Raw genomic sequence first — 16683 nt, 5'->3', positions numbered from 1 at the left:
TCTACAAATGCGGCGATCAAATGGAACTAGTCCCACGAACTTGTTCAGATGAGCAAAACATGAACCGCCTCAGCCGCCTTTTCAAAATCCACGCGAACGAAGTCGTGGGCATCAGCTATAATGTACATGTAAGTGCACATTATGGTATAATAATAAATAATAAATAATAATTGCAATATATGAATCTACGCTACCTACGTTATGTTAAAAGAATTTTAATTCCATTTTTTATTCATGGATTCACCTGAACAGCAAAGTTGGTGGCAGTGGTGGTTGTACTTCATTGCTTCACTTCTGTTGAGTGTCACATTTTTTTTCAAATATTTGATAATTTCTCAAGACCTGCTGCCTACCGGGGAATTGAATTAAATAAAAAATCATGGACTGTAAATGGAAAATATTTATTTGACGGATCCGTGAAATCACGGATAAGGAATAATAATTTGGAATAAAAAATATTAATAAAATGTATGAATTAAGCAATATAAGATTACAGTAAACTAAAGACATACCTACTTGATTTCATTTTAAAAGACAGTTTTAGGTTCATTAAGTTCATGAGGCAACGGAAGTTAGCAATTCATTTGCTCGTAATTTTATACGTTTTTATAATAAACTTCCAGAAAGTGTCTCAACAAGTTCAAAGTTTTCATAAACCTTAAACTAATTGAAAAATTCTATTACAATGTAAAGGATTATTTAAATGATAAGCAAGCTTGGGAATGAGTTGCTTAATGGCTTTATTATCATAAAGCCACTAAGCAACTCTACAAAATCATAAATGAAACTTACTAGAACTATCTTTCTAGTAAGTTTAATTTATGATTTTGTATCTTTCTGATCTTTTGTACCTTTATGATATTAAATCATAAATTAAACTTACTAGAACTATCGTTCTAGTAAGTTTAATTTATGATTTTGTATGGTGGTGATAATAAAAAGAATACCCGACTGAGTTTGTTGTAGGCTCTTCTCAGACCTGAGCGCATTTGGAACCCTCGTAGCTTTAGTTTTAAGTTTTTGTAATAATTATCACCACTATATCTTACAAAGAGACAATCGAAAAGAGTAATTTATTACCTATTTTGAACAAATCATTTGACTTCGACTTTGACTTTATAGGATTACTTCGTCTGTCTGTGTCTGTCAAGACCCGTCAAGGGAATCAAAACCTATAGGGTACCTACTTTCCATTAAACGTAGGTATTTGCAGTATGGTATAGACATAGTAGTCGGTGCAGACATAGTATTTGCATTTACCTAGAATGATGAAATTTGGCAGGCTACAATGTCTTATAGCACAAGTGAAGGGGAAAATCCGAAAACCATGAATTTGTTACATCACAAAAAATATTAAAGTCTTATTTATTGTACCTACAATGGTACGGAGCCCTTCATGTGCAAGCCCAACTCACACTTGACCGGTTTTTATGGAATGAGTTCTTGCAGTAAGCCAATATTATTTAAAACTATTACCATGTAGAGCTCAACAACATTAAGACTTCTTACAAAACCTGACAGAATATTTAAAACCACATTAAGTAAATTAAGAAACTTATTGTGTAGAAATAATAATACATGAACAAGTCACACCAATTCAATAACCATATTTTTGCTCTCATAAATCATTTAAATGTTCTTCAAGCTCTTGAATCCTCCTTTTCTTAGAGTTCAAAAGTTGCACAAATTTTCCATATAAAGTTGTTTCTAACGAATTCTTTGTTCCTGTGAATTTTTCAAACTCACTTTTCCAGTTTTCCAAGTCAGTTTTTAATATTTCCATCTTATTCTTATAATCTTCTAGAGTATGATTGAGATATTTATTTTGTTCTAACAGGAAATCTATTATATCGTTTTTAGTCCCAGCATCTTCATCTTTTGTTACAGATACAAACCCATGAACTAAAGTTGCTGTTGAATCTTTAAATCTCCTTTTCCAATAAAAGTTTGCAACATTGCTATCACTCTCAATGGGTGTAAAGTCAAAAGTATACATATTATTTTTCATTTTTAACGCGTCCTTTACATTATTTGAATATTGTTCGACGTTTTCATCAAAATTTTCTCCAAATGTAGTACACTTTTCATCTGAAAAATCACCAGACCAACTCTGTTCTTCTCCAAATACTTGTATATGAAATAGATGGCCTTTGGTGTTTTGCCATAATATTATGGCATAAACAGATTTCCCTTTGATATCAAACTTTGCCAAAAAATTGTCGGATACTGAGTTACAATCCATTAGACTTTACAAAATGCAAATAAAAAGCCTATGGAATCTATGGAAAAACTTTGTGAGCAGTTCTGATACTCTATAACGATTAAAGATTAAATAACTTCTGTGCAATACTTATAATAATCATTATTAAAGTTATCATTTTTAATTATTGTGACATTTGAACATTTTGTTTTGTTTTTGTCAGTTTTTGTATCACCGAGTTTTTGTTTTTGTGAACAAAGAGCATAGAGAATAGAGATAAAGAGTACCTATATAATCCATTATTCCATAGCATTATTCTGATTCTGAGATATAGGTACACAGAGTACTTTTTACAGGTACCTAACAGAGCAGAGTAGACCGTACTTTTGTCATTCTCCCACAATCGCGAGTCTTTTATTCATAATATTATTTTAATTTTAATCACATTTTAATAGCTTCAGAATGTTCGAAAAGAAGTCAAAGCGGCAAGAAAATACAAACAATTCTGACTTAGAGCAAGATAATGAAAGAGTAAGTCCCTTCGCTTCTTAAAAATATATTTTCTACTTCTGAGTTGTGTAGTGCTAGTGTACTCCTCAAGCCTGCCCTTATATATGTTTTACAATCTTCTAAACTTTTATAGAGTGCTGTATAAGAAAAAAAATTGTTAAAAAATACCACTACTCTCACAACTAACCACTTAAACACAATTCTTAGCCCTCTCCAATGTCTGCCTGATTCGGTGCTTATTATTTTGGCCACTTCTTTAAGGTGTCTATCAGGAATGAGCTATCAAGTTTATCCTTTGAAGATCTTCAGAAACTGAAAGAGAAAATTGGCGCAAAAGTTTACAAAGAAGTAGTTTTTGGTAAGAAACAAGCTGGGAGCCATGAGGCATTCAAGAGGGAAAACAAAAACAGACCTCGAGAAATGAGCTCTAAAAAACCTGTGCCTATGTTGCAAAATACTCCAGTGCATGTAAAGAAACAAGAGATTAGAGATCCAAGGTTCATATCTTTTCATTACTTTATTAGTTTAGTCTCTTATGGTCTTTCTATAAATAATCTATATTTCTAGATTTTTTTCAATAGTTTTCAATAATGCTTATTGAAAAGCTGTAGTTGTTTCATTCAGTTCTATAGGTATAGCGCATAACTGAGTAGGCTCCTGTGGTAGTGTGGTGGTGTGGGAGGGTTGAAAGTTGTCACAAGTTGACTCACTGAGCCTTTGCGTCACTTCATCACCACTCCACTACCGCAGGAAGCTACTCAGTTATGCCTTATGCCTGTAATAGATCCATAACCTATACCCCGTTCAGGCAGTGCGGCCTATTTTGGGCTGTGTAGTAACTCACTATCTGATGATTTCAGAGTTAACCAATGACTTGTTGTTTATGTTCACAACTTTACCTTAGTTAAATATTAACCAATGACTTGTTTATGTTCAAAACTTTACCTTAATTAAATATTTATTTATCCACAGATTTGATCCACTTTGTGGTACTTTTGATAAGAAAGAATTTGCAGAGAACTACAATTTTCTAGCCAGTGTCCGCATTAATGACATTAGAGCCATAAAAAGGGAGTTGAAACAGACCACAGATCCTGAGAAGGAGCAGAGTCTCCGTCGCTTGATACAGCGTCTTAATGAACAGCAAAAGGCTATTAAAACGCAGAAGTTAGAGAGAGAGAAAAGACACATGCAGAAGAATGAAGTTGAAGCAGAGTTTAGAGAAGGAAAACAGCCTTATTTCAAACATAAATGTAAGTTACATCATAATCAGACAGATTTCATCATTGAAATCATTGCAGTTTGTTGTAATTGGCTGAAATGTATTATGTCTTATGGAATCTTAATATGGGATAAAGAGGCAGATATAGGGAGAATTTTAGTATTACAAAAAAAAAGGTAATACGTGCAATTTATAAATTAAAACCACATAATTCCCTTCAAAATAAATTTAAGGAAATAGGTATCCTAATAGCTAGCTATCTGCATGCCAAATTTCAGGCTCATCCGTCCAGTGGTTTGAGCTGCGCGTTGATTGATCAGTTAGTCAGTCACCTTTTACTTTTATATATTTAGATAAAATAATTTTTGTAAGATATAATATTCTTAGTTACAAGAAAATTGGTGATCTACATAATAGGCCAACTAGACACCAAAATAGGCTAGCGACTCATACGCTCCACCTCAGTAATGTTCAAAAGTTATTTGTGGGAATAGGTATAATCTTTAATAACAAAATTCCGCAATCAAGGACTTGCCTTTTACACAAGTTTAAAAAATCTATTTAAATTATGCTTCTTCTTGACCTGCAGCTCGCTTCAGCAATGTGGTACTTCAGTTACTTTTTACATAGCATAATATTGTATATCAAATCTTTGAAAAGAGCAACTGCCGAGTTTTTTATTGGTTCTTCTTGTAGGAAAGGCATTCCGAAATATAGTGTGTTATCTATGATTCCGAACCAGTGGTAGATGAATTTGACAATTCAAAGGTACTTGTAAAAGTTTAATTGAATAAAAAATATTTTAATTGATTGATTAATGAAATGAAATATTTCAACTCCTACATGCTAACTCTGCACTTATCGGTTTTTAATTCCGCTTTTATTTCCGTTACAGCGGAGGTACGTGTCGAGTCTCTCGTGAAACAGTACGAAGAGCTGAAGAAGCAAGGAACTGGCCGTTTACAGAGGCATCTGAAGCGGCGCCAGCAAAAAATCAAAAAGCGTTCCTTTAAAACTCCTGTAAATGCTAATGAATAAAATCATTTGCTAAGTATCTATGCTTTCTTGACTAGTATATCATCATCATCATCATCATTGTCAACCTTTCAACCCACTGCCGGCTCACCATAGAGCATGGATCTACTCTCAGAATAAGAAGGGGTTTGGCCATAATCTGCCACGCTGGCCGGCTGGCTGCAGATTGGTAGACTTCACACACTTTTGAGAACATTTATGGAGAACGTAGGTTTCCTCACGATGTTTCCTTCACCGTTAAAGTGATATTTAGTAAGTATAGTACGCGACAGGTCGAGATGGCAATCGGGAGGGAACGCCCTGCACACCCGCACAGCCCCCGCTCTAACCCAGTGCGGGTGAGCGCTGGTGACGTGCGGGGCGTCCCCCGCCTCATACCCCGATTGTCATCTCGCGTCGCGGAGTACTTAAAACACACAACTACGAACAGGTGAGGTGAGTGCCCGAAATCGAACCCCCGACCTCCGAGTAGAAGGCGGATGTCTAAACCACTAGGCTATCACAGCTTTTAGTACCCTATATTTTGTGTCCACTGGTGGACATACCTAGATCTTTCTGAGGTTGCTTTCTCATCTAACCACTTCTCAACACCTGTCATCGGTCCAGGGAACTTTAAGATTTGTTTGCATTTAAAGGAGCAAAGGAGGAAGGGCTTTCATTCTATATGAATTAAATTAAAAACATTTTTCAATAACTTCTTTATTTAACAAGCGATCTTAAATGTGGTATTTGACAATATCCAGTTGCAATTATTATATAGACTGCTAGGCTTATTTTCTACTTAGTGAATAAGAAAATTTTGTACAATATACCTACATACAGAAATGGGCCGAAATGGAAATATCCCGTTTTTAAAACACTGTTAAATGCTCGTAAAGTGTCCAGTAGCAATAAAATTTGCTAAGGTTACTTGCTGTGAGTGCTTACACAGTGCAAGCGACTTGCCTGTTCTTGCTTGAATGACCTAAGTTTGAACCTTTGCAAGTTTTATTGCTAGTGGACACTTAACTCAAATATGCTTAAGACTTGGTAATTTTTCTTGCAAAATTTATAGTTCGCTAGTGCTTTTAAAGTTACGATGTGTGACTGATTTATTCGCTATTTACCACATCTAAAAGGCTGTTCAACATTATTAATAACAATAATAAAATAATTAGTCAACATTTTTGTAAATAACTAATCAGAATAACCATCCAAATATAGAACAGAGGATAGTCCAGGGCTTATCGACATAGTAGATGTGCATGGTCAACAAGCCGACGTTTCCGGCGAGGTCGTACAGACAAGATGGGCCTCTAGGCACGATAGCCTGTAATAAATAATAAATAATAAATCAAATACAACCTACGCCCAAAATTCCGTAATTTAACGCCTGGCACGAAACTATAATAAAACTTACTCAGACTTCGACCTTTTCCACCTGTCCAAAATGCAATTAAAAAAGGAAATAGTTAAACTGTATCGGAAAAATAATAATATGTAACTAATAATAATTATACTAGTATCTATAATAGTACATAAATTCGCATATCATAACCCAAGCACGCATTCACGCATACTCTCTCACGTATTCTCTCTCTCTCCCACACACAAACACCCACGCACACACAGACACACATACACCCATACACACACACACATGCATATATTGTGAACATCACCTACTAGGTATTTTTACTAGTTAATTGTTTTTTTATATTTTCATACTAGATGATGCCCGCGACTTCGTCCGCGTGGATTTAGGTTTTTAAAAATCCTGTGGGAACTCTTTGATTTTCCGGGATAAAAAGTAGCCTATGTCCTTCTCCGGGATGCAAGCTATCCCTGTACCAAATTTCGTCAAAATCGGTTGAACGGTTGAGCCGTGAAAAGCTAGCAGACAGACAGACATACTTCCGCATTTATAATATTAGTATGGATGTATCCCCCTTAGGGGATAATTTTCAAAAATTCTTTCTTACCAGGTGCCTACGTCATAATAGCTATCTGCATGCCAAATTTCAGCCCGATCCGTCCTGTAGTTTCAGCTGTGCGTTGATAGATCAGTCAGTCAGTTACCTTTTCCTTTTATATATTTAGATTTAGATAATAATAGCAGAATGAACATTGTGAAAAAAGACGTATATTTTCTATTATAGGTAAATGTGAAAAAAAATGCAGAGAAAAATTACGTGTTACAGTTTTGCTGTTAATGGTTGTGAATATTGCAGAGATGTCGAATCGACTAGCGGATCGCAATTGCAGCGGGCAATGTGACAGGAAAACGTAATTTCCCCGAAGCTCTTTACTGCAGCGTTGGAAGACGTCTAACTTCTAAACTGGAGCGGACTTGGCATCAATATTATCAGCTACGAATATTGGTAAACCTAAGACGAGTTATGTATACCTACATAGGTATATAATCACTTACCTACGGTTTAGCGATACTATATTCGTTCATTGAAGCAGACTTTAAAAGAGTGGGACTCTCGTGGAACCATGTCAAAACAGCAGCCAAAGATAGGGATACATGGAAAACAACTGCTGCAGCTCTAAGTTCCATGAGGGAATAAAAGGAATCCATCATTACAATTGTGAGTTGTTCCCTCAGAGACTCTGGGGAACTTTAACTCAATGCTCAATGTCCTCAGCAGAGTTTCTCAACATCGTTGTCGTCAACCGATAGACAATAATAATATTATTCCACTGCTGGACATAGGTCTCTCTAGATTCTCTTCTAACTCATAAACCAGTGAAGTACCTACCATAACAGCTGGTTTTGGTGGTCTTTCGAACCAATCCTGTATGCCTTCCTTAACAGGCAGTTTTCCGAAGACAATGAAGCCGGTCCCCACTATATTTCCAGAGTTCTCCAATGGGAACCACGGATATAGTTTATCAGCTTCGCAGAGAGTTGTTGAGCTCATGTTGTAGTAATAGTGTTGCCCTGCGTAAAACATGAGGAATTAATTATTATACCTATTATAAGTATAGATTAGTGGTCAGAGAAATGTCCTAATAGATGCTATGAGATGTGCCAGTAAAGAAACTAATTAAATCCGGCGGGCGTTAATGATTCCGTCTCATACATTAGATAGGTATACCTACCTACACAGTTAGTTAGGTAAGATCTACCAACTTACCTTTCATGATTCTAGGGGAAGTGAGTACCTTATAAGTTTTGATTTCATTGTCTTGACAGACACGACCGACAGACCGACATACAGCGAAGTACAATAAGGGTCTTTTTTTCCTTTTGAGGTACGGATTTTGGAACGCCTTCCCCCTTTCCCCTCCTGGCTGGAGTGTATCCGGGGTCGAACTAGCGATTATTATTAGGGGCGTCTTCTACAACTTAATACCTACCACACTAAAAATAATTTATATATACTAGCTTATGCCCGCGACTTCGTCCGCGTAGATTTAGGTTTTTAACAATTGGAATTCTTTGGTTTTCCGGGATAAAAAGTAGCCTATGTCACTCTCCAGGTCTTTGACTATACCCATGCAAAAATCAGGTCAATCTGTTGCGACGTGATTGAAGGACAAACCAATAAACCAACCAACCACCAAACACACTTTCGCATTTATAATAAGGGTACTGATTCCAAAGCATTTTTCTCCCAACGTTTGATACGTTGAACTGAATGACAAATTCGAAATAACATACCCATCCAAGGAATACATTGTTGTTTGGTCCAAATAGAGTTTTCGAGATCGGTCGTCTTGTCGGACCATTCATCCAATTTGCCATTGAAGCCGGTCAACCATATCTTATCTTCTTGAAGGATCTTGTCTTTACGACTAGCGAGACGCTCTTCTGGGGTTTTCTTAAAGTACTCTGCAAAAGGAGGTCGACTTTGAGATACGCAACGGCGACACTCGACACTTGGGAGGCGACACTATGTTTGGTGAAATGAAAGTTAGTGTAGGTACCTAATAGTTACATTGTTTGTACTTATTTTTTTTACAGTCATCAATACAGTCGCGCATTGGTTCGTTCACACACCTTTTGTTTCGCAGAAGACTAGGTAAGAGCAGACCCTATGCCAGTACCTATCTACCTATTTACCCACGTGCTCTAGATGTAGCCCTATCAATATTGTAGTAATACATAGTTAACTTTTAACATTAGAGGTTTGTGATTTGACGAAGACGTTCGCCTGTATTAAAATGCTGAGAGCAATAACGCAAAAAGTTCGCTTCACTATTACATAATTGTGAAGTTATGTTAATTAAAAATACATTAAAAATGAAATAATTTAGTTATTTAATTTTTATCTAAATTTAGTACCTAACTATTTGCGTTGTTCAAGTAAAGGGTGTAATTCTAATATGTAGCCGTTTTTGACATTCTTATAGCGTCGAATTCAATCTCCACGTTAATGCCCCCCATTTCGTATGAGAGCCAGCCTCAAATAAAGCTTTTAGTATTTTTTAGTGTTCCGTACCTCAAAAGGAAAAACGGTATAAGGGATCACTTTGTTGTCTGTCTGTCTCTCTGTCTATCTGTCAAGAAACCTACAGGGTAGGTACCTCCCGTTGACCTAGAATCATGAAATTTGGCAGGTAGGTAGATCTTATAGCTGACATTTGGGGAAAAATCTGAAAACCGTGAATTTGTGGTTACATTACACAAAAAAATTAAATTGTGGTCATGAACTAAAAATTTGTATTTTCTATTTCGACGTAAGAGAACTATATCAAGTGGGGTATCCATATGAAAGGGCTTCACCTGTGCATTCTAAAACAGATTTTTATTTATTTTTATGTATGATAGTTTTTGAATTATCCTGCAAAATGTCGAAAAAATACGACTGTAGTACGGAACCCTCATTGCGCGAGCCTGACTCGCACTTGGCCAGGATTTTATGCATAATTTGGCTGAAGGCCATCAGTTTACATAACATTATTATTATATCGTTCAGTAATTCAGAAGTTATAAGGCTCTGACAGACGCACAAGTGCTTCTATTTGATAATTTAATTATTATTTTTTACTAACTATTTAAGTAGGTACCTATACTTAGTACCTTTTTGTAAACGAATTTCTTTTACTTACCCTTTTTTTTTTAAAAGCGCATGCACTCACTCTGAATAAAATATTTGAGTTTGAGTGCAACTTTACTCAAGTAGACTCACAGACCTCGGGGACCTCGGTCGCTTCGTTCGGTCAATTATATTTATACTTAGGTACCTATACTCATTATTATATAGGTACTTTGGCCTAGAGACTAGAGTATCGGGGATATAATATAGGTAATAAAGAGCAGTGGGGTCTAGGTCCTAGACCCTAGACCTAGAATCAAAAACCATTTTGCATAAAAATTGATAAAAATCTGTTTTAGAATGTACCTACAGGTAAAGGCCTTTTATGTGATACCCCACTTGGTACCTATAGTTATTTTACTTTCAAAACTGTAAATAAGTACCTAGGTACTAATTATTTGTTCATGAACACATCTTAATTTTTTTGTGATTTAACCACAAATTCACGGCTTTCGCATTTATTCCTTTAGTTGTAATATAAGAGATAGCTAGGTAGCTACCTACCAAAATTGTATGATTCTATGTCAACGGGAAGTACCCTAGACAGACAGACAACAAAGTGATCCTATAAGGGTTCCTTTTTTCCTTTTGAAGAACGGAAGCCTAAAAAGAATTTATCTTCCTGTTTAGGATTTCGGGGTAGGGGTTTCAACCTCCAAAACCCTCCCTTCCCACTCCCATGCTAGTAGCTAGCTATATCCACAAACCTTCAGAATGGAAGAACTGTGCAGTACACTGATATTCAGTTGGCTCTCCTTGTACGGTGGTAGGGGTCCATTTCGTAAATCCCTGAGTGGTCCAGTCGAAAGTTGCGTTTGTGAATTCGTTTTGAGGTATCTGCGAGGAAAGGAAGGAAGTGTAAAGTTGGGACATATTCCCCAGATGAACCAATTTTCCGAGATTTTTTTCTTTATTTATGTAGGGGCTTTTATATTTATAAGGTACCTACATGTTAGCCCCAACCCCCATTGCATAATAATCTAAGCACATAATCAAAACAAAAAATTCAAATAACACAAATTACCAAAAAGAAATAATTAAAGGAAAAAGCAAAAAAAATATACTTACCTAAGTACTTATTTAAAAACCGACTTCCAAAACCACTTACGACTCACAAAGTATTAGTTATATTTTGCTATGCAAGGTTGCAAACTTGTTATTTTGTCGCGAGACTTTGTGTTGAATCCCGAGCCAGCGAAGGATTCCACGAGCGAAGCGAGTGGTTCAAAGATAGAATCCTGAGCGTAGCGAGGAATTTAAAGGCTCGAGCGCAAATAAATTTGCAACCGTGCGAAACACAACTTTTCATCTCACTACAGCGAGGAAAACGCCAGATGATTGATACAAGAGGCGCCAGTACCGTGAAGGTTTCAATAAGAAGTCTCTATATTAATAGGCCACAAGTCAGACAGTGAAGGAGGTTCTAATTCAAGAAGATTCTATAAATGAATAGTTTTTTCAGGTGCGTTCAGAATTCAAATTTAAAATTCTTACAACAGAAAAAAAACTTTTTCATAATCCAATGAACTTCATTATATTGTTTACGCAATAAAGCACAGTTGCGACGTGATTAAAGGACTAAACAACAAACAAACACACTTTCGCATTTACAATAAGGGTACTGATGCTCGCCCGACTTCATACATACCTACATACTTACACCAGTAGAAGTTTTTTAAATTTGTTATTTTTTTATTTTAAGTTTATTGAGGATTTATGGTTTGGACTTGTAATGTAATCATGAAGCCGTTGCTTCATACAGCTGAAATTACACCACACCACACCACCAGGAATTCCCGAATCCACACGGCTTAGGATTTCAGTACCTTGCAGCATCAGGATTGAGGAGTTGGTATCCGAAGTTCAATAATGTAGTAGGTAAAATAATATTGCACCATCCGCAGTTCCTGAATCACTATAGTTTAGGAGTGCTGTACCCTGCATCGTCAGGGTCTGAGGAGTTGGGACTTGGAGTCCAAGCATGGAATCGTTGCTTGGTTCCTACAATATTGATTCACTATGACACTTCCTGAATCTTGATAGCGTAGGCGGGCAGTAACCCTGCAACATCAGGATTGAGGAGTTGGATCCAGAAATTTTTATGGGACCACCACGGAAACATCCTCTGTTAATTAAAAAAAAATTTGACATTCAGAAACCTCGAAAAAATCGATGTAGGTACATACATAAAAAAAAAGAAACGGGCTGAATTGAGAACCACTTCCTTTTTGCAAGTCGGTTAAAAAAGAGAAAAGTGTTTTTTTAAAGACTTACACAAATTTGCAAACCAGCTACATGACCAGTTTCATCATCAAAGAAGGCGCACAAATGTGGGTCTGCTGGGCATAAGAGCACTAGAGTGGGGAGGGGACCTTTTGGCCGTTCTGTGCGTTTCCACCCCAGGTCGATAGCGTCGGTTGTGGTGCGAGGGATATCGTAGAAGCAGTCCTTCCCGGACCAGGGTGCCATAGCAGCGTCGAATTTCACTGTAACACAAAGTAAAAGCCTCGATCGTAAACCGAAAGAAAGGTAGGTAGGTAGATAGTTAACTTGAGATTCAAATTCCATCAAACCTTGGACGATTTAACCTAAGGACGCGCCTCGCATGATTATTCCCCTCTGTCAATAGTAATGGATTTTTAATCCACTGCGTTTATAAACACTGTTTGCGGAATCGATTTTGTCATTGTCAGAATCGTTTTCGATGTGTGACGACGTCTTACACGCTGGGTGAAAAATGCCTGTTTGTGCCGTTAGTGAGTGCAAGAACAAATCAAACACATCAAATTTACAAAAAGATGGAATTTCATTTCATAAGTAAGTATTTTTGGTGTAATAAACGCTTTCTATAAATTAAATTACATAAATTATTATAATAAAATAACAATCGAGAACTTTACCGATTCAGTAATTGAGTACGTAATAATTCGGTAGAAACGAGTCACACTCCTCACGAGCTATATTTTGTTTTTTCTAAACAATTGCAACCCTCGATATATACAAATTAGGTTAAAATTTGAATACGCGTGAACAGCATGAAATTACGTAGTAGTACGATAGTGATTGCGGTTCGATTATCGATATCGATGAAAACATTTTCTTTATTATTAACGACTAAATTACCGTCTTCAAGTCAAGTAAAGAATAGTTATTATTAATTACCACAATTTTTTCGCTACCTATACTTGTAATAAAACTGGTCGATTTCTGTGATTTCACGTACTTAATACATTTAAAAAAAAAATTAAAGCAACGCAATTTTAGTGATAGGCGCGAAACGGGGTAGGGTGTCTCTGAACTGGGTAATATGTAGCTAAAAGGTGTACCTTTCTCAAGGATGAGGATTAGGTAATAATTTATAATAATCGTTTTATTTTTACAGATTTCGATATTTTTACAGAGAGAATCGCCAAGAACATAACATACACCTAACAACATAATAGAGGCCACCGTGTGTGTTTACTAATTTATTTTCATAGTATCATATCTGTCTTATGGAATTTTGCTGTGGGGTAAAAGCGGCAGGTATTAAGAAAATTTTTGCATTGCTAATTTGTAAGGGCAATACGTGTAATATTTAATAACTTACATTTAATTTTTTTGGACAAAGAGTACACCATATTGGAATTACCATGTAAACCCAATGTGCAATAAATAAATGATTGATTGGAAAGAAAAAAACATTTTATTGATTGATATACCTACTAATTATGTTTGGTAGGCTTTTGCGCGGTCAGGTTTATTTTGTATTATATAATAATATAAGTCATTAACTTGGACGATCTAACCTAGGTTAGATCGTCCAAGGTCATTAATAAGCACATTTTCACTATCGAAATTTTAAATGAAAATTTCGTTATATAAATGAATACAAAAGATTAAAAATGATATAAAATAAGTAAAAAAGTATGTGCATATTTTTTAAATAAATATTTTTCTTATTTTTACGTTGCATTATTAGTTTTTGGGATAATTACCTATTAAGTGAGGTGAATGTATGCAAGAATACGCTACGCTGACCAAACACTGGTTTTAAGTAATTAAATACGAGTAATAAATTCTTACTTCTACTTTTGTTTCTGAAAAACTATCGATATATTTTAAAATATCGATACGGTAGCATCGCAAATCAATTTGACTGTCTTACACTCGTAATGTCTTTGTATGTTGATGTATATAACTTATTAGTGTGCGTAAAATGTAGTAGTGTTGAAGATTTAGATATGTGTGTGTTAATAATGACAAAACTTTGTTGAGTGAGTGTGTCAAGTTGTCTATGTAGTGTTTCCTCGTCCCGCACCAAAAGTGACAGAAATTTTTATTCGTAATATTAGGCGCGTTACAAGTCCATAGGTTAGATCGTCCAAGCATCAAACGAGTGTGGAATTTTCATATCTTCTTCTGTCTACCTATAGTTCAAATTTATAAAACTCAGACGTAAGGTAATTTAGAATCCCCTCCAAATCATGAAAAAGTGACACTCGCATTCTCATCACTTTCTCGGATGCTATCGCGGCGTGAGTCTGGATCAGCCTTCAAAGTTAGATGTGGATACGTCGCGTACCTACTACGTTTATTGGAAATTTACTATAAACCAGTGCAAGTTGGTCTCAGAGAAATGTGGAAACAATGAAATATTATTCCCAAACATACCTTTTAATGCAGGCTTCCAATCAGCTGATACTGAAACAACAAACAATAGGTATTATATACCTTATAGTAAAACCGGCCAAGTGCGAGTCAGGCTCGTGCACCAAGCCTATTAGTTATTTCGAAATTACAGACAGACACATCAATTTTATTTATTAGTATAGATTAGTATAGACGATGCCCGCGACATGGATTTTTTTTTTTTGAAATCCTAAGAGAACTCTTGGATTTTCCGGAATAAAAAGTCCGGATCCGTACCTCAGGAGGCAGGGCCTCACACTAAAGCTTGTAAACTACATATTTGTTAAGAAGATAATAAAGATTATTATAACAATATGGGATGGGATGCAAGCGTAGCAAATAAAATGGACATATATTTTGTCCACGACTTAGTCCAAGTGATTGTTTTTTTAAAGTCCCTTGGAAACTTTTTAATCTCTTGGGACAAAAAGTAACCTATGTCCATCCTCGGGATGCATGCTAACTCTCATCATCATCATTATCATCATCATCATCAACCGTATTAGATAACCGAGTAGATATATTTTTTTAAATTAAATCATCGGAAATCCTCTGATTTGTGTCATCTATGTGGAGTTCTTTTAAAAGTAGATAGTATTAAGTAGATAGATCATTAGGTAATTTTAGTACACGGCAGGTATCGACATATTAGATGGAAGGTATCACTTACCACAGCCTACGGCGAGCGCAAGAGCAAAGAATATTACTAAGCCCTTCATTGTAATAAATGGTCCACTCTGGATAACTGTGCTAACTGAACTATAATTTGGGTAAGTGCGTATATATACCTTTTGCTAATCTTATTTGCTACTTACGTCAGCCTAATATTCTATTATTTTGCAAGTACTATTTGATCGGCAAATACTTATTTAGACAGCTTTCAGAACATTCACATGATAAATATTACACTATTAATGACTAGCAATTACCCGCTACTTCATCAACGCGGAATATACATTCCTGCATCAGTGTTTCCCTCCAATTTTAATATGGATACCTTCAAATCAAGAGTGAATAGGCATCTTCTAAGCTAGCGCGCTCCTAGGATGCATCATCACTTGCCATCAAGTCTGATTGCAGCCAAGCGCGTCTATAAAACTAAAAAAACGTAATTTTTTGTGCTCCCACTCTAGGGATTATATTCGTACTTATAGAAGACTGCGTGGATTGGTGGTGATAAGATTTTGTTCTGGGCTACATCCGACGGAACCTATTCTTATGCATTATTAATTACGCGTTGTATGCACTGCTCAACGAATAATTTTGCCGTGTGCACAAGAAATTTCAAACCGAAACCCTAAAAATTAATAGGTAATAAAAACAGGAAGGTAGCTAGCTCACACAGCTACAAACATACAAACAAACTTTATACTTAACCAAACGAATACTAGTGTAGTATATCTACTTAAAATGTTAGTGTGGATGTAGATGACGTGAACTACGAATATGAACCTACCTACACACCTACTGTAATAGCCACACCTTTTTATTGTTACCATCATATTTCCAGGCAGAAATTATCACATTTTCATGAAATAAGTATAATATGCTATTCTTTTATTTATGCTAGTCATGACACCTGAAAAAATATTTGCCAGGCTAAGGATAGGTATAGGTATCATTAATCTTACGGTCGGATGCTTTTGTCAGAGCGTCAAATATTATTTTGGTAGTGCGCTCCATTCGAGTCGGTGCCAATGTGGAGTCGCAAAACACTATAAAGAGTAGATAGACGGTTCGTGCGGCTAATTGGCACCGGCTCCAAAAAATATTACTATAGTACTACACTAACTCTTGTATACAGAATATATTGGGTAATAAATTAAATTATTTTTTACTTTTTAGTGTTGGCGGTTATTGAAATCAGTTTTTTTTTTGAAATTTTTTTATAATAATAAGTTGGTGGGAAGGTAGTTGGTAGGGACAAGCAAGTATTAAAATTCAAAGTCAAATAATTTATTTAAATTGGTACCATTTTACACTTTTTGATTGACAAATTGAGGAATTTGCATGATAAT

The 16683-nt window shown here is 35.7% G+C and overlaps 3 protein-coding genes across 3 annotated transcripts; 1 reads left to right on the top strand and 2 right to left on the bottom strand.

The window, feature by feature from the left end:
• Nucleotides 1-382: 382 nt before the first annotated feature.
• Nucleotides 383-2464, bottom strand: LOC117990607 (uncharacterized). The gene has a single exon (XM_034978066.2). The coding sequence runs from the start codon at nt 2240-2242 to the stop codon at nt 1619-1621; it is 624 nt and encodes a 207-aa protein (XP_034833957.1). The 5' UTR covers nt 2243-2464; the 3' UTR covers nt 383-1618.
• Nucleotides 2465-2570: 106 nt separating this feature from the next.
• LOC117990606 (ribosomal RNA processing protein 36 homolog) lies at nt 2571-4986 on the top strand. Its single transcript, XM_034978065.2, has 4 exons — nt 2571-2731; nt 2972-3207; nt 3683-3963; nt 4828-4986. Exons 1-4 carry the CDS (start codon nt 2663-2665, stop codon nt 4968-4970), a joined length of 729 nt encoding a protein of 242 aa, XP_034833956.1. The 5' UTR covers nt 2571-2662; the 3' UTR covers nt 4971-4986.
• Nucleotides 4987-5683: 697 nt separating this feature from the next.
• LOC117990605 (uncharacterized) lies at nt 5684-15390 on the bottom strand. The gene is made up of 7 exons (XM_034978064.2): nt 15336-15390; nt 14648-14677; nt 12269-12480; nt 10702-10831; nt 8617-8787; nt 7712-7893; nt 5684-6276 (listed from the first exon to the last, which is right to left on the bottom strand). Exons 1-7 carry the CDS (start codon nt 15382-15384, stop codon nt 6148-6150), a joined length of 903 nt encoding a protein of 300 aa, XP_034833955.1. The 5' UTR covers nt 15385-15390; the 3' UTR covers nt 5684-6147.
• Between the last annotated feature and the right edge of the window lie 1293 nt (nt 15391-16683).

Source organism: Maniola hyperantus, chromosome 18 (assembly GCF_902806685.2).
Source record: "Maniola hyperantus chromosome 18, iAphHyp1.2, whole genome shotgun sequence".
Taxonomy (NCBI): Eukaryota; Metazoa; Arthropoda; class Insecta; order Lepidoptera; family Nymphalidae; genus Maniola; species Maniola hyperantus.
Note: the sequence above shows the minus strand (reverse complement) of the source record. Positions and strands in the feature narration are given on the sequence as shown.